The sequence below is a fragment of the Podarcis pityusensis genome (genome assembly GCF_964106645.2).
Source record: "Podarcis pityusensis genome assembly, chromosome: 13".
Lineage (NCBI taxonomy): Eukaryota > Metazoa > Chordata > Lepidosauria > Squamata > Lacertidae > Podarcis > Podarcis pityusensis.
In genome coordinates, this window is record NC_138038.1 from 35,909,210 (window position 1) to 35,933,225 (window position 24,016).

At 46.2% G+C, this 24,016-nt stretch overlaps 3 protein-coding genes across 6 annotated transcripts in view; all 3 read right to left on the reverse strand.

The window, feature by feature from the left end:
* The window catches only part of PTPRH (protein tyrosine phosphatase receptor type H), a 32,326-nt gene extending 31,216 nt beyond the window's left edge, over positions 1–1,110 (reverse strand). For all 3 annotated transcript variants that reach the window (XM_080977214.1, XM_080977213.1, XM_080977215.1), the window contains exon 1: positions 798–1,110. In XM_080977214.1, coding sequence (XP_080833340.1) covers positions 798–848 — 51 coding nt within the window. In that variant the 5' untranslated portion in view covers positions 849–1,110. The remainder of the gene's footprint in view (positions 1–797) is intronic.
* Positions 1,111–3,011: 1,901 nt separating this feature from the next.
* On the reverse strand, positions 3,012–9,826 carry TMEM86B (transmembrane protein 86B). 2 transcript variants are annotated; one of them, XM_080977217.1, is made up of 3 exons: positions 9,709–9,826; positions 7,223–7,470; positions 3,012–4,604 (listed from the first exon to the last, which is right to left on the reverse strand). In XM_080977217.1, the coding sequence occupies exons 1-3, from the start codon at positions 9,738–9,740 to the stop codon at positions 4,204–4,206; spliced, it is 681 nt and encodes a 226-aa protein (XP_080833343.1). In that variant the 5' UTR covers positions 9,741–9,826; the 3' UTR covers positions 3,012–4,203. The 2 variants fall into 2 exon arrangements, with proteins under 2 accessions (XP_080833343.1, XP_080833342.1); XM_080977216.1 differs by having other exon boundaries at positions 7,223–7,475.
* A 6,291-nt stretch (positions 9,827–16,117) lies between these two features.
* On the reverse strand, positions 16,118–23,957 carry LOC308460877 (uncharacterized protein; the record flags this gene model as incomplete). Its single annotated transcript, XM_080977413.1, has 5 exons — positions 16,118–18,775; positions 19,136–19,261; positions 21,547–21,643; positions 22,932–23,103; positions 23,919–23,957. The coding sequence occupies 5 exons, from the start codon at positions 23,955–23,957 to the stop codon at positions 18,772–18,774; spliced, it is 438 nt and encodes a 145-aa protein (XP_080833539.1). The 3' UTR covers positions 16,118–18,771.
* Positions 23,958–24,016: the final 59 nt, after the last annotated feature.

Consider the following 24,016-nt stretch of genomic DNA (forward strand, 5'->3'; position numbering starts at 1 on the left):
CTCCAGCCAAGTAACTGCAGTAACAGCATTTACACAATCAAATGTCATGTCTAGTTTGGCTCTTAAACTAGCTGCTTCGGTGGCCCCACATTCAAGAACAAGACTAAGAACTAGTGGCTGAGTATTTCCTCCTCCCTCCCAAATGCGTTTTCCTTTTGTGTTGTGTCTTGCTGTGGGCAAGATGATGCCTACGCCAGCTTTAGATTGGGGTAGAGCCATAGCTCAGCTGTACAGCACCTGCTTTGCATGCAAAGGGTCCCAGGTTCAGTATCTGCACTGGTAAGGCCACCAGAGAACCCTGCCTGAAACCACAGAAAGATGCTGTTATCTGGTGTGGACACTACTTAGATGAACAATGGTCTGACTCAGTATAAGCCAGATTCCTGTGTTTGCTGGTTTGTTTCTTGCATTAATATCTCACCTTTTCCTCCAAGGAGCTCAAGGTGGTGCATACGGTTATCCCCCTCCTCATTTAGTCTCCACAACAACCCTGTGAAGTAGGTTAGGCTGAGAGGCAATGACTGGCTCAGGGCCCCCCAGTGAGTTTCACTGCTGAGTGGGAATTCGAACCTGGTCTCCCAGATACTAGCCTTTCGCTCTAACCGCTACACCACACTGCTGCAGCCACTTCTGGTATGCAGTGGGTCTATATCCAGGGATCCTTCCTTTACCGGGGAGGCACAACCAACCCTAGGGATGAGGGAACAGCTCTTTATGCCAAAGAAACAGCCGAGTAGGGGGAGTGGGTTTGAGTTTGGGTTTGGGTTTGCTTTTGTTTTTATTTTAAATCCACTTACCAGCAGCAAGGGCAGCCAACCTCCTCTTGGGCGTAGCATGCAAGATGCCATCAGCCAACAGGCCCCAGGGTTGAAAACGATCCCCAGCTCCCCCAGAAGGGAGTTAGCATCCCGACACCATGCGCCTTTGGCCACTCTCCTCCTGATCTTCTTTTCTACCTGCTGTGGCACCTGTTCCCTTTTGGCTGGGCAGACGGCTTTGTCCCCTCCTCCTTCCACGCCCGCAACTCAGAGGAAGTGAATCAGCCAGCAGCAAAACAACCAGCAGCAACCCACTGGGCAAACAGCTCCCCATTATTTTGCCCAGACTTGGAGAGAGCAGTTTTTTGTTTTGGTTTTTTTGGTTTTTTAAAAAGTCTCTCTCTGTGTGTGTGTGTTTTATAGTTTGGTGGCAGAGTATCTGGTTTGCACAGAGAAGGCTGCTAGTTCAAATCCCTGGCATCTTTAGACTCCCTGCCAGAAACCCTGGGATGGGATAGTTCAATAACTGGGATGGGATAGTTCAATTGGTAAGAGCACGAGACTCTTCATCTCAAGGTTGTGGGTTCGAGTCCCACGTTGGGCAAAAAGATTCCTTGCATGGGGTTGGACTAGATGACCCCTGTGGTCCCTTCCAAGTCTACATTTCTACGATCTGGATCACCACAGGGCCCCCTTAAAATAATGTGGATAAATATGTTGGTTTTTAAAAGTAGCCCAGGTTGCTGTTTCAACGCCTAAACCGGGGGGGGGGGGGGCTGACCTGTGGCTCTCCAGATGTTGTGGACAGCAACTTTCATCAGACCTAGCCAGCATGGGCAAGCATCGGAGAGGATGGGGGTTGTAGTTCAACAATATCTGGGTGGACGCCGGTTAGGCAGAGGTGGAGTCTGTTTGCATTAGAGGCCTAAAACACAGCAAGGTCAGTCCCCCCCCCCCCCCGCCTCACATCAGATAAGGGGCAGGGGTGTCTTCATCCTCCACACATGACTTTTTTGGTTTCCCTGCCCCTACAACCGCACAACCCCCAGAACTTGTATTCATGAAGCTGGCATGCTAGGGTACATTCACTGCTTACTCCGCATCCAGTTTTGTAGTTGAATTGAAACTGGTTTGAAGGAGGAAATATGTCTCAAACAGCAGTATTTATTTTAGTAAAGTACAGGATCAATATGGCTAATGTCACGTGAATATGACTTCAAAATCTAGCAGTAGGAGCTCACTGGATGCAGAGTAAAAGGTCTTGTGAACATAACCCTGATCTACATTAAGACACAGTAGGTAGGGCAATCTGGGACGCGGGTGGCGCTGTGGGTAAAACCTCAGCACCTAGGGCTTGCCGATCGCATGGTCGGCAGTTCGAATCCCCGCGGCGGGGTGAGCTCCCGTCTTTCGGTCCCAGCTCCTGCCCACCTAGCCGTTCGAAAGCACCCCTAAGTGCAAGTAGATAAATAGGTACTGCTTTATAGTGGGAAGGTAAACAGCGTTTCCGTGTGCTGCGCTGGTGCTGGCTCGCCAGAGCAGCTTCATCACGCTGGCCACGTGACCCGGAAGTGTCTCCGGACAGCGCTGGCCCCTGGCCTCTTAAGTGAGATGGGCGCACAACCCTAGAGTTGGACACGACTGGCCCGTACGGGCAGTGGTACCTAGGTAGGGCAATGCCTTTATTAGAATTGACTGAAAGAGTGAGCAAGCTTTTGTGTTTTCAATAACTCTTCTTCACACTAAAAAAGAGGCTGCGGGGTGTTGGTGGAGAAGCAAAGCTGGATAGAGAAGTCTGAAAAAAGCTGAAAAACATCTTCATGTATGCGACAACGGCCGCAAGAGTTCTGGTAGCACAAGGATGGAAGACTGAAGAAATCCCAACTAAAGAATCATGGCAAGAAAAATTGATGGATTATGCAGAACTGGCAAAATTGACACATAAGCCACGGGACAAGGATAACTGTGACTTTAAGGATGAATGGGAACCTTTCACAAAGTATTTGAAGACGCAACAAAGCGAACTGGACTCCTTGGCAGGTTTTGAATAAACATCCACAATTTTTTTTACTGATAATAATTAGCTAAACAGTTGGAAGATCTATACAACTCTGTAATATGCAGAAAATAGCATTATTGGAGAAACCAAAGACTGGAACTGAGGGAAGTCGGGGGGTGGGGGGAGGGGAGGAAAAATGGGGGGGGGATAAGGATATGTTTTTGGAAAATATGTTTTGTTATAACTTTGAATAAAATTTTTTTTAAAAAAAGAAGAGAAGTCTTCAGTATGGCTTTCAGAATCATGACAAGCTCTGTCCGTTTCCCTTAACCTTCCCCCAACTTGTTGTTTTGCTCGTCATCTAAACTGACGACGAGACAGGAGAACTGAGAAGCTTACACACTGTTTTGTGACTTTCCAGTCGGTCCCAAAAGGTATTATCCTAGTGTGGTTGTTGTAAACCAAGGGTTGTATCTGGGATTAGTTCTACTCAGTACAGATCCATTGAAATTAACAGACCTAACTGATTTCCATGGGTCTGTGACATGCCAAATGACACCTCCCCTCATATATGATTCTTGGCCCCGAGAGTAGCAGATTGTGAGATGGAGAGAGCAGGTATTATCTGGGTTCATTTCCCTTTACAGTGGTACCTCGGGTTACAGACGCTTCAAGTTACAGACACTTCAGGTTACAGACTCCGCTAACCCAGAAATAGTACCTCGGGTTAAGAACTTTGCTTCAGGATGAGAACAGAAATCGTGCGGCGGCAGCGGGAGGCCCCATTAGCTAAAGTGGTACCTCAGGTTAAGAACAGTTTCAGGTTAAGAACGGACCTCCAGAACTGTTAAGTTGTGGGTGAACATATCAGACGACACAGCGATTCTTCAAACAGCTCTTGTTTATTCACAGGCCAGGACTGAACTGAACTGAAGGGTTCAGTCAGCCTGCTTATATAGAGCTCCAGTACAATGTAACTGTATCAATTTTCTAAAACTATCCAATCACTGAATGTCACTTTCGATCCCTTATTTGCATAACTATCTGGCCCAGGGTGAGAACTTCAGTACATAACAAGAACAAATTAAATTCTTAACCTGAGGTACCACGGTATTCCCCCCCCCCCCATCTTGCTTTTGCTTTTCATGCTAAGCTGTCGCTATTGAATGTACTTGTAGATCTGCAAACACCCTGCATTATAGTGTGAAAGCTTATTGCTTTACTGTAAACAAACTACTTTCCACTGCTTTGGAGAAAGTGCATGAAGGGAAGAGATGAGAAAGCAAAATTGATTTGGGGGAAGGGAAGAGACTTGAGCTCCTGAGAGGAAGGACAGAGCCTAGAAAGTTATAGCTGAACTCAGGAGGAATCGGGAGGTCGGATGCCTGCAGTCCTTTCTCCTGCACACAAAATGGTTGAAACTCGACAGCAGTCCAAATCCTGCGCTCAGTTCTCCTTCTGAGAAACCTTCCGGGAGGACGCAGACACCGCAATCAAAGCCTGGGCTGTGAAGTAGGTGCTCATGATCAGGAAGCGGGCATGAGGCAGCGAGGAGGAGCAGAAGTGATGGAGGGCGACAAACAGGTCGGACACGATGAAGATCACGCTGCCAAGTGAGGTGCTCAGCTGGGCTTCCGTGCGGGACAGCGCACGCCAACACATGGTGCCGATGATGGCTGCATAGGCTGGCCCGGCGTAGGCAAAGACACCCTCAAGGCAGGGAAAGATGAGGGTGACGTACGACATGGCCACCAACCCCAGAACCACCAGGAAGGTGAGGGGCCGAAAGGGGCCCAGGCCAAAGGCTAAGATGTAGGAGACGTGGCACGCGGCAAAAGCAGCCGTCCCTGCGAGGAGAGAAGAAAAAAACACATAGAGAGAAATTCGAATCAGTTTGCACTTTAACGCTAATCTACCTAGCTCTCATTTTCCAAAACAAATACAGTCATACCTCAGGATAAATACGCTTCAGGATAAGTATTTTCAGGTTGCACTCTACGGCGACCCAGAAGTAACGGAGTGCGTTACGTCCGGGTTTCGCCGCTTGTGCATGTGCAGACGGTCAAAATGACATCACGCGCATGCGCGGAAGCGGCGAAACGCGACCTGCTCAGTCACGTCTTATGTTCTGTTCAGGATGTGAACGGTGCATAAAAACACCTACATTGGTGGAAACACACACACAAAAATGTACAGTCGTACCTTGGAAGTTGAATGGAATCCATTCTGGAAGTCCGTTCGACTTCCAAAATGTTCAAAAACCCAATTGCGGCTTCTGATTGGCTGCAGGAAGCTACTGCAGCCAATCAGAAGCCACGGAAGCCCCGTTGGACGTTCGGGTTCCAAAAGAATGTTCGCAAACCGGAACACTCACTTCCGGGTTTGAGGCGTTCAGGAGCCAAAACGTCCGAGTTCCAGGGTGTTCAACAACCAAGGTACGACTGAATTAGATTCAGGGGAAACCACTTTGCAGAACCCGTAAACAAAGCAGAGCTGTGTATTAGGAGACATTTGCACTAAAACGATGGGCAGTTTTTGTGAGGACTTAAAAAGGAAAAAAATCACAAACCAACATAGAAATGGGGAACTGGATTTACAATTGGAAAAACAAGAAACAAAGGCCTTACCTACATTATACGTAGGTAAAGGTAAAGGAACCCCTGACCATTAGGTCCAGTCGTGGCCGACTCTGGGGTTGCGGCGCTCATCTCGCTTTATTGGCCAAGGGAGCCGGCGTACAGCTTCCGGGTCAAGTGGCCAGCATGACTAAGCCGCTTCTGGCGAATCAGAGCAGCGCACAGAAACGCCGTTTACCTTCCCGCTGGAGCGGTACCTATTTATCTACTTGCACTTTGACGTGCTTTCAAACTGCTAGGTTGGCAGGAGCGGGGACCGAGGAACAGGAGCTCACCCCGTTGTGGGGATTTGAACCGCCGACCTTCTGAATGGCAAGTCCTAGGCTCTGTGGTTTAACCCAGAGCGCCACCTGCGTTCCAACATTACACGACAGAGGTGCAAATCCCTGAATAGAGGGATTGTCATTTAAACCACCCTGGGAATTGTAGCTCTGGGAAGGGAATAGGGGTCTCCTAGCAACTCTCAAACCCTTAACTAACCAAGCCATGACCACTTTAAGTGGCATGAGACTGCTTTAAATGGCCAAGGCAGGCCCTGTGGCATATACAGTCTTGCTGCTGCCTCATCTCTCCTCGCCCTGGTATGGGGCAGCCCTTTGGCCAGAGGGAAGCAAGTAAGAGGCTCAGCCCCATCATGCCATCCCCGACTGACTCCACCCTTCTTCACATTAATCCTTAGATTTTACTAAGATCTGATGCATCCGTTTATCTAGGATGCGAATTAGATTTCAACATCCGTTGGATGGATGTTGCCATCAGCCAGCGCAGGACCCAGAGAAAAAATATCCCCAGATCTTTCCAATGGGGATGTTCTTCCTGACCTTTCTAGGAAATTATCCCATCAGTGTATATGTGTATTGCTGGTGCCCCCATGTGGCGAGAGATAGTATTTGTGGACGGATGAATTCAGATTTGCAGACTGGGCAAGTCTCATTTTTAATAATAATAATAATAATCCCCTGCCCATCTGGCTGGGTTTCCCCAGCCACTCTGGGCAGCTTACAGCATATCTAAAAGCATAATAAAAACATCAAGCATTTGCACACATCTGCTGTGACTAACATACGAAGTGCTGATAAATATTCCCCTTTTTTTGTCTTATTTGGGCCCTGTTTTACTAGGTTGCCTAGATTCCTGCTGTGGTCTTGATAGCTGCTGGTGTTGTTTTGGGCACTTTTTTGCTGCATTTAGCTGCTTTGTTTTTGTTTGTTTGTTTGTTTGATATTCCTCCCTATACCCGGAGGTCTCAGGGCGGTTCACAGAACAAAATCAGAATATAAAAACCACAAAATATATAATCAAAATAAAAACAGCAATCCAATAATTCCTCCCTCCAAAAACAAAAAACAAACAAAACAAAACAAAAAAGGGCATAGGTCGTCAATCAAAGCAAAGGCCTGATTAAAAAGGAATGTTTTTGCCTGGTGCCTAAAGGTGTATAATGAAGGTGCCAGACGAACTTCCCTGGGGAGAGCATTCCACAGATGGGGAGCCACTGCAGAGAAGGCCCGTCCTCGTGTTGCCATTCTCTGGACCTCTTGAGGAGGCGGCACATGAAGGAGGGCCTCAGAAGATTATCTCAGGGTCCGGGTAGCTTCATACGGCCCTTGAGGTACTGCGGTCCTGAGATGTTTAAGGCTTTATAGGTCAAAACCGGCACTTATATATAACTGTATTTCTATCCCATCTTTTCTGCAGGGAGCTCAAGGCAGTGGACACGGTTCTCCCCCTCCTCACTGAATCCCCACAGCGCAAACCTCGTAAAATGCAAACTGGTGGTTAACAGAATACAGCAGGGCTCCTCCCTGCGGGTCCCTCAAACCTCATACCTGGAAGGAAAAGTTCTGACCACACCAAACAGATGTCCCCTACCGCTGAGAACAGCAGGCCTCGGGAAATGTGGCGGGCATATGGTGTGAAAACAGCCACACTGTAGGCGTGGGAAGCCACGAAGAACGCCAAGGAAAGGACGGGGAGGCATTTGACGATGGCACTCTGCACACTGTTCTCAGGAAGCCAGAGGATGAAGTACGACGTGCAGGAGATGGCGAAAGGCAGCAGCTTATACAGCAAACTCCTTTTCTAAGGATGCGACATGAAAAGAGAGTTCTTCAGTGATTCCCCCCTCCTTTTAGCCCCCCCCCATCTCACAGGGCTTTTTCTGTGGTGGCCCCTTCCTTGTGGAATCCCGCCTCCTCTGTAGGGTGTGTTTTGTTCCTCCATTGGTTATTTTTCAAAGCTCCTTACAGACTTGACTATTCCAATCAACTGCTTTCAGTTATCATTTTAACTGTGTATTACTTTAGATGGCGGCTGTTTTAAGCTGTTTTTATGTTTTTAACAGTAGGATTCCTTACTCAGGCAATCTGGCCAGGCACCACCACCATTATTATTTCTTAAGGATGCCAGGCTAGCTTCCCTGGGCAGCGGCAGCAATTAACACTGATCAGTCTGTTTTAATAGTGTTGGTCCCGTTGTTTTCTGTGTCTTTTAATTACTTCTGCTAGCGGGGAGTTGGGTGGAGGCAGCAGGAAAGGAGCCTGTTGGAGGCGGGCTCTGTTCACCCTCCTTGAGTGCCTTCCTGGTGCACCCCCACCCCACTCCAGCTGCCCAATCCACCAGCAGGGCAAAACACTTGCCCTACCCTGGGTGCTGGCAACCTACGCTATGCTGCTGCTTCCAGTTTCCCTATTTGATTTCAAACAGCATTGTGTGCTGTGCTTGGGCTGAACTGACAAGCAGATTATATCAGGTTTCTTCAACACCTAGTCAAATATCCAAGAACTGTAATATGCAAACACATGAACTTGTACACTCTGAAGCCAAAGTTTGACAGAGAATGCAAATTCCTTGTCCTCACTCTTTCATCTTACAGTGGGGAACACAAATTGTGGATGCAGCCTTTGCCAACCCCAAAGCTTCTGCTGTTCATTATTTTGATGATTGGCCAATTAATATAGATTGCAGTTTCCCATTACAATAGTTAAAAGGTAAAGGGACCCCTGACCATTAGGTCCAGTCGTGACCAACTCTGGGGTTGCGGCGCTCATCTCGCTTTATTGGCCGAGGGAGCCAGCGTACAGCTTCCAGGTCACGTGGCCAGCATGACTAAGCCGCTTCTGGTGAACCAGAGCAGCACATGGAAACGCCGTTTACCTTCCCGCCAGAGCAGTGCCTATTTATCTACTTGCACTTTGACATGCTTTCGAACTGCTAGGTTGGCAGGAGCAGGGACCGAGCAACGGGAGCTCACCCCATCACGGGGATTTGAACCGCTGACCTTCTGATCGGCAAGCGCTAGGCTCTGTGGTTTAACCCACAGCGCCACTCAGTTACCCAGACCAAAAAAGACCAAAAAAGAGAGCTCTGGATCCATTACAAAGCTTGTCCTCTACCTCCCACCAAGTAAGTGTGTGTGTGTGTGTGTGTGAGAGAGAGAGAGAGAGAGAGAGAGAGAGAGAGAGAGAGAGAGAGAAAGAAAGAAAGAAAGAAAGAAAGAAAGAAAGAAAGAAAGAAAAGACACTGCTAGTATAAACACCAAAACTAGGATTAAAAATCCTGGGACCCAAATCCAAATGAGACGCCAGTTTTCTCCCTGCCATTAAACTGGAGTGTTCCAGTTGTCTTGTTGACAGAATTTTATGGACTCTGAACACTCATGATAGCGAAGGTGCCATCTTTAGAACATAAGAGGGGTCCTGCTGGGTCAGATTTCTCTAGTCCAGCATCCTGTGTTCAGAGGAAGACATTGCCTTAACCTGCTTCCGACAGTTAGTGGGTTGGGCTTAGCGGTTCCCAAACTTTTTGAGGCCAGCACCCCCTTGGTTCCATAAACTCACCCCCAGTGACCCCTGACCTATATAAAAAGCATTATTCAGAATGTTCGCATGATGATGACACAGTGAAATTAAAAACAGTAACAGTTAATTGCACATTTATTTAAAATCCAATAAAAGCTATCTAGTTGACTTCAACAAAAAGGATGACCTTGATCCAGTGATGTGAAAAAAGTCATTTACAACTCCAGTACCCCCGACCCCCGGAAATCCCTGCCCACTGCCCACCAGGGAGCCACTGATCTAGCTCACTGATCTATCTCAGCATTGTCCACCCTGACAGCAACTCTTTCCAGGCAAGGTTGTTCCCCAGCCCTACCAGACAATGCCAAGAATTGAACCTTGGCTCGTTGACAAGCAAAGCACTGAGCTATGGGCCCCTCCCCAGGTCACAAAATCTCCCAGGGAGCCCCATCTCCCACCAGTGCCCCTCCTGTCTCCTTCCATCCACCCTTTGTGGCAGATATACAGACTCTTACGTTGGCTGCTGCCTTTTTCCTGTAGTGGGCATCTAGCTCCAGGATATCCATGGCCACTCCTAGCGTTGGCGGTAACAGATGCTGCCTGATCTTGAAGTGGGTGCCAGTTATGCTTGCACCTTGTAGCAAAGTGGACTTTCAACTCCCTCAGGGTACAAGGGGCCAACTGATAAGACGGCAATCCATACCTGTCACATTGTCTCTGCTTGGTACCAGAGTAGTAGTAGTAGTAGTAGTAATAATAATTTATTATTTATACCCCGCCCATCTGGCTGGGTTTCCCCAGCCACTCTGGGCGGCTTACAACAAAATATTAAAAATACAATAAAACATCAGACATTAAAAACTGACCTAAACAGGGAATAATAATAAAGGCTTTGCCCCACCCCTGCTCTAGACCCTCAAGTTCTGTTTAAAAGAAACCATTACGAAGCAGTAGCTGATCAATGCTCCCCTGCTCACACAGGCAAGCCAGGAGGAACAAGAGGATTGGCGGCATCTTTCTTCTCCTTAGCACTATGAAGGGCTTCAGCCATTTATTAAATAGTTGGCGTGAGGGGCTGCAGAGGTGGGTCATGAAAGATCCTAGCTAATCACATGTGCACACAGGGCCGTCTTACCCATAGGCACTAGGGGTGCAGGGCACCTGGGCGCCAGGCTCTCAGGGGCGCCAGGCCGAGAGTACGGGGCCCGAGAGTTGAGTCCAGGAAGAGCCCGCCCGTTGGTTGGAGCGCTGCGGCAGGAGGCTCTGTGCAGTGAGTTCAGGTGTGACCGAGCCAGTGAGATGCTGAGGCAGCCGGCCGGTTCTGCCCTCCCGTGTGCCTGGGACTGGGCAACGGGGGGGGCACCAGGCGGATCTTTGCACCCCAGCGCCGCATATGCTTAAGACAGCCCTGTGTGCGCATAACACACAAGGTCTTGTGGATCTTGATGGGCAGCATTTCATAGCTGCTTTCCAGATCATAAGCATAAAGTATGCACAATTTTATTGGAAGAGGGCAGGCAAACAGGACCCTCTTATAGCAAGCATCCCTCTGTTTAAGGCCAAGCTGCAATGCTGAAATTAGCCTCCTATTCATGGGGATGTAGCCGATATCTTGGTCCGTGGACTGTGGAGGCCAATTCTGGATCCACATGTCCTTCCACAGTGAGGACATAAGTTTCCGGGAGGGAGTTGATCATGGTGAGGGTTTGCCGAGCATGCCTTCCTCTCAGCATGTTTCTCCCTTTCGTCCAGAGTTTGAGTGTCTCCCAGTGTATGGAAACTTATTCATGTATGCGACTACAGTTGTAAGAATGTTACTCGCTCCAAAATGGAAAGAAGCAGAAGTCCAAGCAAAGGAAGAATGGAAACAAAAACTTATGGAATATGAAGAAATAGTGAAACTTACTGGAAGAATAAAAAAAAGCAAGATAACAAATTTTTGTTTATAAAAGAATGGAAATGGTTTATTGAATATTGACAGATAAATTATAAATTAATTATTTCCCCATTGCTTTTTATTTCGGTCCTGGAGGTTCTGCTAAATATGATCAGAAGGGACCGTCTGATCAAAGGTATACAGGTCAGAGCCAAACAGTACAAATTGAAAGCTTTTGCAGATGATTTAGTATTGACGTTACAGGAGCCAGAATCTAGTACTAAAAGAGTATTAGAATTGATTCAGGAATTTGGTCATGTGGCAGGATTTAAGTTGAACAAGTTAAAAACTAAGGTGCTTGAGAAAAATTTAACATCGATTGAGAAAGAGAGGTTTCAGAAGGAGACAGGTTTAACATTGGTTAAGAAAGTAAAATACCTGGGGGTTAATATGACTGCTAAGAACTTAAATCTATTTAAAGACAACTATGAGAAATGTTGGTCAGAAGTGAAAAAGGACCTAGAGATATGGTCAAACTTGAAGCTTTCCTTGTTAGGTCGAATTGCTGTTATAAAGATGAATGTATTGCCAAGAATGTTATTTATGTTTCAATCATTGCAAATCTTGGACAAAGTGGACTGTTTCAAGAAGTGGCAGAGAGACATTTCTAGATTTGTCTGGCAGGGCAAGAAGCCCAGAATAAAATTTAAAATATTAACTGATGCAAAGGATAGAGGTGGATTTGCCCTGCCAGACCTTAAACTTTATTATGAATCAGCAGCATTCTGCTGGTTGAAAGAATGGCTGCTTCTCGAGAACACAGACATTTTGGATTTAGAAGGTTTCAATAATGTTTTTGGGTGGCATGCATATTTGTGGTATGACAAGGTTAAAGCTCATAACGCATTTAAAAACCATATTGTTAGGAAAGCATTGTTAAATGTCTGGATAAGATATAAGGACTTACTTGAAAATAAAACCCCAAGGTGGTTGTCACCGATGGAAGCAAAGGCTCAGAAAAAGCTCAATATGGAGGCCAAATGGCTGAAATATTGGGAAATTTTGGAACAAGAAGGAGACAAATTGAAATTGCAGAGTTTTGAGAAATTAAAAGACAAAGTGCGAGACTGGCTTCATTATTATCAGATAATGGAGGCATACAATTTGGACAAGAAAATTGGCTTCCAGGTGGAAAAATCAAAATTAGAAACAGAACTGTTGGAACCCAAAACTAAGATTCTGTCAAAGATGTATAACTTGCTGTTGAAATGGAATACTCAGGATGAAACGGTGAAATCTGCTATGATTAAATGGACACAAGATGTTGGACATAACATTATGTTTGCTGACTGGGAACAGTTGTGGACCACAGGTATGAAATTTACGGCATGTAATGCCCTAAGAGAGAATATTATGAAAATGATATACAGGTGGTACATGACACCAGTCAAGCTTGCAAAAATCTATCATTTGCCCGATAATAAATGCTGGAAATGTAAGGAAAACGAAGGTACATTCTTTCACCTTTGGTGGACGTGCCCAAAGATCAAGGCTTTCTGGGAGATGATCTATAATGAACTGAAAAAGGTATTTAAATATACCTTTCTAAAGAAACCAGAGGCCTTCCTGTTGGGCATAGTCAGCCAATTGGTGCCAAAGAAGGATAGGACTTTCTTTATGTATGCCACAACAGCAGCAAGAATACTTATTGCAAAGTACTGGAAGACACAAGATCTACCCACCTTGGAAGAATGGCAGATGATAGTTGGATAGAAACTAAGTGGTTTCTAGCTGTAATGTTATAAGGGAATATGAAAAAATGGACTATTAATAGGTAAAAATCTAATGTTACAATACTTTAAGATTGAAGATTAGGATAAATAAAGAGGGGAGGGATTTGCTGAACTAACAAACTGAATTGGAATACAGAAAAGGGAGGTGTGAGGAGGTCCGGGAAATAAGCAAATGAAAGATAAGTGATTGAAAAACTGAATTGTTTTTAACTATTTTTATTTTGTATTTTTCTTTTTTCTTTTGTAATATTTTGAAAATCTTAATAAATATCTTTGGGGGAAAAAAAGAATATTGACAGATAAATTATAAATAGATAAAAACATTGGCAGGATTATTGTAATAACCTGCAGTTTTATAAGAGTATATATTTAAAGAAGATGAATAAAGGAGTAAATTACCGTAAGTTAATTTGGATATGCAGAAGATATTAAAAACAAATTGAAGGAACCGCAGAAAGAGGGCGAAGAAAGTCAATTTTTGAAATATCAAAATGATTGTAAAATTGGTGAAATGTATAAAATTAAAGGTAAAGGTAAAGGTACCCCTGCCCATACGGGCCAGTCTTGACAGACTCTAGGGTTGTGCGCTCATCTCACTCTATAGGCCGAGAGCCAGCGCTGTCCGCAGACACTTCCGGGTCACGTGGCCAGCGTGACAAGCTGCATCTGGCGAGCCAGCACAGCACTCGGAACGCCATTTACCTTCCCGCTAGTAAGCGGTCCCTATTTATCTACTTGCACCCAGGGGTGGGTGCTTTCGAACTGCTAGGTTGGCAGGCGTGTATAAAATTAGTGAAATGTATAAACTTGAAAAGTAAAAAAAAGGGGGGGAAATGTAGCTGACTCCAGTGCAGCTAACAGAGCCTAGCCTACTGCCCAAAGGCAGCACTTACCATCCAGCACCTAGGATGTGCTACTAGGAAAGAGCAGCAAACCAGCAAAACCCAGTGCCTAATTGTGTAATCCAAAGAGACAGAGTTTTATATCTCTTTGGATGATCTCCAAAGACTTGCTCCAGTTTAAGAGGACTGCTCCACCCAATCCTCTGTCAAAGTAAAGAGCAATGGAATTTTGTTTCTTTGACTTTGGTTCCTCAGAGAAGGCATTGATTGCTCCTTTGCGATGTGGCCAGTATGCACAGCACCCCCATTGGTGTGAACTGAGTTTAGGGCTGCAGAATTCAGACTTGGAAAGTCTATGTAGCCGTGAAGATCACCAGGTAAACTTGGACCACTGGTGATCTGTTTAACTTACCTCGCAAGGTTTTTCTGAGGACAGGGGGAAGACAATCATGTTTGCCACCTTGAGCTCCTTGCCATATAGATGGAATTTTAATGGTGTGTATGTGTGTGTATCTATTCTTCAAAGCATAGAAATGTACAGATCAGAGTCAAGGCCTTTCCTGTGGTGGCACCCCATTTACTGAATGCCCCTCAGACTACCTGGCTGCTTGCCTACTGGGACACTCAATTATGTTTTAGTTTGTCCGCTCAAATCAATTATTCTGTGGTTCTTATGCTACGACTCCAGCGGATGGCATCACCTCCCATGGGATGTCCTCTCCATCCAAAGAAATAGCAAAGAGATTTTGGGAAAGGTGGTAGGCTCTTGGCTTTTGCTACTTTTGATTTAAGCCTACAGTATCCAAGCTACAATCTCTACCCAGACCCCTTTTCTTCCTGGCAAAGCCACCACCTGCACCTGCCTCGAAGACCATGGGCTCCTATGGCAGAGAACAAATCATTTGCAGCTATGTCTATGTAGTGTAGACTTGACCATTTCAGGTTGAAAAAAAGGGGAGCTATTTTTTAAAAATGTTCCTTTGCTGCAAAACCAACCAACCAACCAACCAACCAACCAACCAACCAACCAACCCCTCAGATAAAAAGCTAGCACATTAGGGAAGATGTTCCTAGCCCAGCCTATTCCTTGCACTGCTTGATGTCTACCAGCAATGAGTTATCTGCATAATAAAACCATTCAAAACTGGAATCCTCCACCTGGACTCCGAAGAAAGTCCGTAACTCAGCGGTGGAGCATTTGCTCTGCTTGCAGTAGGTCTCCGGTTTAATCCCCAGCATATCCAGGTAGGATTTATTACTGTTTATATTAAACAAATGCAGAGATTGCTTCACAGCAGAGCCTTCAGTGTACATGGCAAAAGCAGGACAGAACACACAAACGCAAGCTCCAAGAACAGTAAAACCAACTCAACTGAAAAACTTAGCTTCGTATCTCCTAATAACCGCTCCACATGCCTTTGTATAGTTGTTAAATAGCACTGGGGGGGGGGGGGAACAGTGTGCCCTGTGGCAGCAGCCCACAACAGAAATGCCAAGGGGGCAAGGGGCATTCCCACAGTGCCATTCCCTGGAACCAACCTTGCAGGTAGGACTGGAAGCACTTAAAACAGTGCCTCTCCCAACACGCATCTCACAGAGCCCATCTAGGATTCCATGGTTGATAGTGTCAAAAGCCAGAGAGAGCAGCAAGGTTGCTCTCCCCTTGTCCTTCTCCCTATGGGGATCATTCACCAGGGCAAACAAGGCTGATTCAGTCCCCAAACGAGACTGAAATGGATCTAAATAAACAGTTTCATCTAAGAATGCCTGCAGTTGCTCGGCCACCATCGTCTCCATCACCTTCTCCCAAAAGGTATATTAGTAACTGGCTGATAACCAACATAGAGGGTCCAGGTGTGTGTGTGTGTGTTTGAAGGAGTGGACACACCACTGCCTCTTTTGAAGTGGCAGGTACTTTTCTGAAACCATGGGAAGCCACTGCCAGCCAGTGCAGACCAGGCGTCTTCAGCCTGCTGCCTTCCAGATGTTTTGGACTACAGATGTTTAGGAAAAGCTGGTGTAGACAATACTGAGTTTTAATGACCAGTGGTCCAGTGTGTTGGACTAGGACCTGGGCAAACAGGGTTCGAATCCCCACTCAGCCATGAAGCTCCCTGGGTGACCTTGGGCCAGTCACCATCTTTGAGCCTAACCTACCTCGCAAGTTTGTTGTGAGAATGAAATGAGGAGGAGGAGTACCACGTACATCACTCTGAGCGCCTTGGAAGAAAAAGGTGGTAATAAGTAAAATAACTCCTTCCAAGGTGGTTTCCTATATTGGTAGTATAGTCCATTCTGTAACATCAGGACTCTTAACAATGGTGGGGGTGTTTTTTGGGGGGGTGACACACAGAGCGGGAGGAGGCAGCTAAGGAACTATTATTTCGTAGAAAAACGCAGAGAGCCAAGTCTATTACGGCCATAGAATCTCTTTATTCAAACAGAACACTCACATACACACACAGAGGGAAAAAGAAAAAAAGAAATTACTGACATGGCATGAACATGGCATGACGCAGACAACGCGAAAGGCCACTTCTGTCCTTTGTGGTTTAAGAGCTTCAAGAAATATTGCCCCTTATATGGGGGTGGGAGAAAGAGGAAAGGGAGAGATGGGGAAGGAGTACAAGTTTACTGACCACCTGGAAGTAAAGAGGTGGGGTGAAGGGTGCTTAGTGCTTGCGCAAGTGAAAGGTCCCTCCACCGTGACTTCGCTTCCTACCACGCTCAATGTCCCGAATCAGACCTCTACAAACCTTGATATTAGATCTTCTTGCCACCTTCACACATACACCGAGCCCCACGGGCACTGGCATTATGTACCCTTCCAAATCTCAAGGTGTTCTTGGCTGAACTTTTTTGCAATGCTCTTGTCCCAATTCTGTAGTCAGAGGCAAGGGTGAGGCAGTGAGATTTCGTTTTTCCTTTAAACACTAGAAAAAGGAGCTACAGAAAAGTCCAAAGCACGTCAACAGCTGGATGGGAGGCCAGAAGAGAGAGGAAAAAAGCAGTAATTCTGAGGCCTTTGGTGGAAAATCCTGTTTCTAGGAGCCCCAAGATAAGAGGAGCAGGATCTGGTTGGAGTAAGAATAAGAGCTCCTTGGACTTCAAGGGAGTGTAACTTGGAAGCAGGAGGGCATTTCTCTTTGGAACAAGGATTATGGAGAAGGGGAGGCTGCATGATAGGTCCCTAGGGCATTCTACCAGGGTCATTTTGGTCTTTTGTGTTGTTAAGTGCAGGACTTTGAGCCAGAACTCTCAAAGAGGCAGGAGAATTTGGTTTTAAGTAGGTGGAGGGGGGCAGAAAACCCCACCCACACAACCCAAACAGATTCAGGGATGCAGGAGGAATAAACTGGGGGTCTAAAGTTACTTTTCTACAATGTACTTACTGTAGTTCTGCAAGGTGAATCCCACCGCATAACCCCAGAGAAAGAAACCCTCTCCCTTTCTGATGACTCCCGAGGGAAAAGATTGCAATATTTGGATCCATATTTGGTTGCTGCAGTTAGGAGCAGCGAGGACGTGGGCCAAAATGCAGCCACCAACTCTTTTATCTGTTAATGTGCAGCTGGTGTCTGTCGATCAGCCACAATGAAGCGGAAGGACAAGCCAATATTCATGGACAAACTCCCTGTTGGAGACTGGTGGGGTTTCTAAAATCACAATGGGGCTTGCTTAGGGCTAAGGATCATTTCCAAAACCAACTATAGAACACGTGCTGCTGGCATGGGTATCATTCCCCCCCCCCCATGTCTTTTCTCAACAACCACTGCCATGGGAGGGAAGATGCTATGACAGGGTATTGCGCTTCCCCTCCTGACCATGCTGCTGCTTGGATATGCGGGAGAGACTGTGGACTTCCTGTGGAGCTCTTTAATAGTGAGAAGGAAACAAACCAATGCTGGAAGGAAAGTGAGTGGGGAAGGCAAAATCCACTGGGAGGAGGTCCAGCTTAAATCTCAGTGAGCTGGTGGACGTATGCTGACAGCGGGAGAAACAAAATGATGGAAACTTTAGGGTCAATCCAGATTTCACATGGTGGTACGCACACATCTCTCCTAAAAATTCTTTTCACTGAGTACACTGGTTGAAGAACCCTAAATGATGGCGATGTTTGGGGAGGCAGGCAGGGAATGGAAGCAACTATTTTCAGTCAGGAGACAGGGAAGGCTTGGCCACCCATTGCTTCCTTTTGGATATTAGCTTCAAACAAGTGTCACGAGGGCAGAAATATCACAATTTCATCCCAGCGAGGAAAGGACAGCTCTCACACGACCTCAACCCCCCTCACTGCACTTCCTAACCCTACCTTGAGGCAGCGGTCTTCAGAGAAGCCGCTTTAGGCAACCTCCTGATCCTTCTTTACCCTGTGAGATAATTCTGCCATGCTAATCTGACCTGCCACCCTGTGGGCAAATTTGGAGATGGGGGCTGAGGAGAGAGGAGCTGTGGCAGACTTGTGCTTGCAGGTGTGGCTGTCAGGTAGAGGAAGAGCCCTCAAAACAGTGGCGAGATTGTTGCTTGATGGGGTTTTTTCTCCCCGCCCTGTTCAGTGTTACCCCCCCATCAGAAGACCTCTGGTACGATATAAGCATAAAATTTAATTGCATCAAAACAGACAGGTTTTGCTCAGTGCAGCAGTGTGTACGTATGCATACTGGGAGGGCGGGGCGGGGAGGGGGGTTTCGTAGGGCAAAGAGGCCAAAGGAGGAGAGACGGATCCCCCCCGCCCTGCAGAATTCCTGGGGGAGAGGCACTCTTGCTGGGCTGTGCCAACCAACGGGCCAGGAGGAGGAAGATGCTTTTGCGCTTGGGACGCACATCCGTTTCTCTCGCAGGTGCTCGTCGGTACCAGGTCCTGGTTTCTTCCGTGATTGCTCGGGGTGGGATAGGGGGAGAGGCTGGGCTCTTTCGCTGCCCCTTGCTGCTTTCTCTTCTGCCCCCTCCCCCACCTGCCCACAGGGGTGAAGGCACCGGAAGGACTGGGGACAGTCCCTGGCAAAATGGACTTGTTCGAGCAAGCAGCTGTGGGCCTTCCCCAGTGACGAGACCCACGGAGAGGCTTTATCTGGGGAAAGACAAGGACGGGGTGTGAGTGCATATTAACTATTTCGTCTACAGCTTATACACAGAGGAATGAGGGTATTCCCGCAGGAGGGAAGGAACAGCTAGCTGCGCAATCCAGGAGTTTTACATCACGTGCGGAATTCAGCATCTTCTTTCAGTATTAAAAAGCAAGAACGAGCTTCTCGTTCTCACGATGTCCGAAGCAGAAGAGAGGTTCTGTAGGGGAATCCCACCCTCTTCCATGAGCCAAGGACTCCCAACCCATATCCTGGTTCCCAGATGCCATCCTTCTTACATCCTGGCAGGCAGAGCAATGAGCAGTTTGCAGGCTCATCTCCTCTTACCTACAGTCCCTCCTCACCTGGCTGCCGGCTGCTGCTGCTCTTCTGTCTGTTGGGAGCTGCTGTGCTGGGGTTGTGGAGTCTCTGTTGTCCCCTGGAGCGGCTGGGCGGAATCAGAGGTAGTTGGGGGAGGCTCTACTGTGCTGCTGAGGAAAGACAAGAGGGAACTGGTGGCAGAGTAGGAATGAAGCCATGGCCTGGTCACACCACGCATATGTTGGAAAGGAGTGTCAAATTTCACATGACACACACTGTTCTCACAATCAGATTAGAAAAGCAGGTCAGATCTAACCAGTGATACAATCCAGGTCTTGAAATCTCTACCGTTCCCAGATACTGAAGATCACGTAAATGTGGAGTGTGTGTGAGAGAGAGATCATCACATAAGGAATATGGCCTCTATATCTGTTTTGTTGCTGTGTTTCTCCTGCAGAAATTAATGGTTTCCAGCAGGGTGGATAAAAATCAATGATTTTTTTGATTAAAAAAAAATTGATTTAAAAAAATATTAAATCAAATGTTTTTGATTTAAATTGGATTTTTAAAATAAAATGCTTTTGGAGGAAAAATCTTCCTAAAGATAGCTTTCTATTTAAGTTACATTATAGTCCAAAGGCTATTCATCAGGAAATAAGGATTTGTTTAAAGTTTTTCATGTGTGCTAAAACTCAGTCTGTTTAAAGAAATAAATGTTTAACAACATCAGTTAACAAACATGGATACATATACTATAATGTTATTGTTTTAGTTAAATTGTTACTAAGGAAATGATTATTTTCCTCCTTCCAATAAAGTACAGCAGAAAAGTTGTCCAAATATAAACCGTTATCTTATTAAATCTCACAATAATTTCATAATTATCTATGTATTTCTAATAGTATAACCAAACCAGTAATTTTTCATATAACTGTAAAAACTACTCTGAAAATTTATTATTCCAAAAATAAAACCTTCACCTGGTTGTAAATATTAAGATTATACCAACAAGAATGATTCTTTCTGTAATAAATGATTTAAATAAAGTCTTACTGACTAGTGATTTAAATCCACCCTGGTTCCCTGGGAATACTACTGAAAGGGAATACAGTGGTGCCCCGCAAGACGAATGCCTCGCAAGACGAAAAACTCGCTAGACGAAAGAGTTTTCCGTTTTTTGAGTCGTTCCGCAAGACGAATTTCCCTATGGGCTTGCTTCGCAAGACGAAACGTCTTGCGAGTTTGTTTCCTTTTTCTTAAAGCCGCTAAGCCGCTAATAGCCGTGCTTCGCAAGACGAAAAAACCGCAAGACGGAGAGACTCGCGGAACGGATTAATTTCATCTTGCGAGGCATCACTGTAAAGAACTGCAAAAGGATACTGACAAGGTGTCAATAACCTCTGCCCTATCCCCTCAAGCCAGATTAAGAGGCAAATTTTCCTTCATACCAGCCTTTCAAGGTTGCAGCCCTCTAATATGTGATGTATTTATTCCCTAGGTCCATCTTAACCTGCTTTTCAAATCACAAATAATTCTGCCAGTGGAATACAGTTCAAATTCAACAGTGTAGATAGCGCAACAAAAAAGGACCAGATAAAAATCAGAGCCAGCATAACAAGACAATTCCTTCTCTCTTCTTCCCTAAGTCCTAGTCACGAAAAGCCTGACTGAAAAGGAAAGCTTCAAAATCACCCGCTTTAAAAGGGACAAGCTCCCAGATCTGTAACAGTCTGGTGGTTCACATGTTACAGCAATCTATGGTTTAATGTGAATGAGCAGCAGGCTGGTGCCTGTTGCTGAAATCCCTGCCCCTGCCATGCTGCTGGAAAAAAAAGTGGCCTGGTTTGCCATGCCACCCAAGCCTGGGGTTGTGGTTCCTTTCTCTTTTGTTTTTCGGAAGTAGGATCATTACGAGATCCATGTGTTCTGCTTGCTAGAGCGCAGAGTAACATTTACCACGGTGACCATCAATGTCAAAGGTTGGTTATTTTAAAAAATGTTTTAACTCCACCAACTAGACTGTGTGTGTGTGTTTTTACACACGTGTCTACACACAGATATATATATTTTAATACTCTTCCAATATACCTGGTGACTTTTGGAGCATTTTGTTGATATTAGTGTACTTATTCATCTTAAAAATTGGGTTCCAGTGTGGTGTAGTGGTTAAGAGCAGTAGACTCGTAATCTGGTGAACCGGGTTCGCGTCTCCACTCCTCCACATGCAGCTGCTGGGTGACCTTGGGCCAGTCACACTTCTTTGAAGTCTCTCAGCCCCACTCACCTCACAGAGTGTTTGTTGTGGGGGAGGAAGGGAAAGGAGAATGTTAGCCGCTTTGAGACTCCTTCAGGTAGCGATAAAGCAGGATATCAAATCCAAACTCCTCCTCTTCTTAGCAACTTTTCAGGGGAACCAAGAGCCATCTGTGTCACGGATCACACCTAACCATCTTACCTGGCTACTGTTGTCATGGTGACGGGATTTGGTGGGTCACCCCCTTCTGGGGGGCCTGTGTCTGGAGTGGGAGGTTCCTGTTGAACACTAGAGGTTTCTGCAGGGGTGGGGTTGGGGAGAAAAAGAGGGAAAGAAGTTCAATAGTAAGTGGGTAAATGGTGATGGGTGTATCACATCCAGAGGCAGCAGACAGGCTCAGAAAGGGTGATGTATGAAAGCCCAGCCCCTCTCAACTGCTGTAAACCTCACCTCTACGGAGCTGCTATTTCTGAGCTTCCAGGCATAAACCGCCTACACCCCCCCCCCCGGGTTCTCGCTTTCATATGTACTAGAGACACACAGTAGTGAAGCAGAAGGCACCATAGTCATTAGGAAGCTCACACGACTAGGTGGCAGCAAACTCCCACAGCTGCACAAAAGAACTCCCTGAACTCCCAGTGGGCTGGTCATCAGGGGAAGTGGCTTAGGGTGGAGAGTGGGTGGCGCAAAGGTTAGAAAGATGGGCTGTGATGTGGGAAGCCCAGGTCCAAAACCCTCCTTGCTCAAGGTTTGAAGCTCACTGGAAAGACACGGGCAAGTTGCTCTGTCATCCTAACCAACTGCTGAGATGCTAAGGGAAGGGTCCATTACTCCGAACTGCGCCCTCTCTACCGCTGGGCTATTCTATGTTAATATTGCTACTGTTGCCTTATAGTCATTTGTGGAGAAGGACAGAAGTCCCTCGTTGACAAAGGGGAGGGGAAGAGAGAGGAAGGAGAAACCTGAAGGAATGGGTGGTTGGTTGCCTAACAAGGACCATAGGAGCTATGCCTCCTCCAGGACCCCTGCTCTCCTTAAGTTTTCCAGCCAATTGGGGCCCTATAGCACTAACCAGGCACGAGGTGACTGCTGTGGTCACCAGAACTTTATTTTTTCAATTTGAGGTAGGTAGGAAGGAAATGTACTTTAGGTTAATGGCATCATCTGGGCCATGCCCTAGGTTAGAGCAGCCACTTCTATTAAGGCAGAGCAAGAGCAGCCAACTACAGATTTTATTTAGGTCACAGAAGTCCAACTTCCAGCAGCTGGGTCTCAGTGCTACCATCCTATGGAAAGGACCGGCTGGCCAACTGTTTGCCTAAAGCACAATCCAAATGTCTTTGCCCTCCAAAAGGGGCAGATCACTTGGCAGAGGTGAGGGACTGAGACGTTTGGGCGAGCAACTTAGAAAATGTGTTGCTCGAGCGCTCACATGTTTGCAACAGTAAGGGAAACCATTTCACAGTACGCAAACCAGCAGGTGCCAAGGAGTGTGGAGAAGAATAGCTGTGTGGGAGGGGAGAAAAGAAGCAACGCCTTACATTCTGGATGCCATCCCGTTTCAGAAGATGTAGGTCACCACTCACCTCCTGCTATGGATACATTGCTTTGCGTCACTTCCTGAGGGGGGGCTGCAGGGGAAGCAGGGTCCACAAGTGCTTTGGGGGGCCTGGAGGCCAAAAGGATAAAATCAGAAGGGGGGGGTCGGGTCTTTAATTTCAATTTAGTTGTATGCCTCCAACTCGTAAAATATCGAGGCTGTGCACAATATATGCAAGTACAAGAAAACAAAATAACATAGGAAAAATGCAAAATAATCACTAAAATGACTGTCTAACCAAGGAAGCTGAAATAGCTGCGTACCTGAAAATTCAACAAGCTGAATGCCTACCTAATCTCTGCTGGAAGAGTGTCCCACAGCATGGGGCTGGAAACATTAATGAACTGATTCCTGGTTCCCATTTTTTTCCTCCCACCGACCATTTGAAAATGGCTACTTAATGATTTTTCTGCCTGTTGTAGCAACTGTAATGTGCTATGCTAGATGTCGGCTGATTTTTCACTGTATTTTCATAGTTTCTTTTACTTCTTACAGATTACATTTTATTGTATTAATGATTTAAATTCCACAGAATTCAAATTGTAATGCAATGTAAGGACTAAAAGAAAGCAATAAAAATACAATGAAAAATCAATATGAATATGTAATGCAATGAATGTGCCATCTCCTGTCTTCAACCACAAATTCACAGCCACGCTGCAGGACCACCCAAATGAGGCTCGCAGGACGCTAGTGGATCATGGAGCACAGTTTGGGAACCCAAGTTCCAACTGAAGCCAGTTAAGCCTCTGTAATGCAGGGTCAACTAATGGTGCGCCTTCAGATGATCTTGGTGAACAAGCTGGCCTATAAGGGCTCAGGCAGCCCTTAAGGTATCCTGAACCCAACTTGTCCAGGGCTTTGTATATTAACACAAGAAACTTCAACTTGGCCAAGTAACATATGGGCAGTCAGAGATGCTTTAGCAAGAGTTGTTCAGGTGTTGATGCCTCAAACTCATCTCCCTCAGTACCAGCCTCCCCAGTGACTTCCAATGGCTCGGCCGGTTCATTATCTCCCTCCGACGCCCAAATAGTCTCCTGCTCTGAACATCCAGCTGGTCTTAAACAG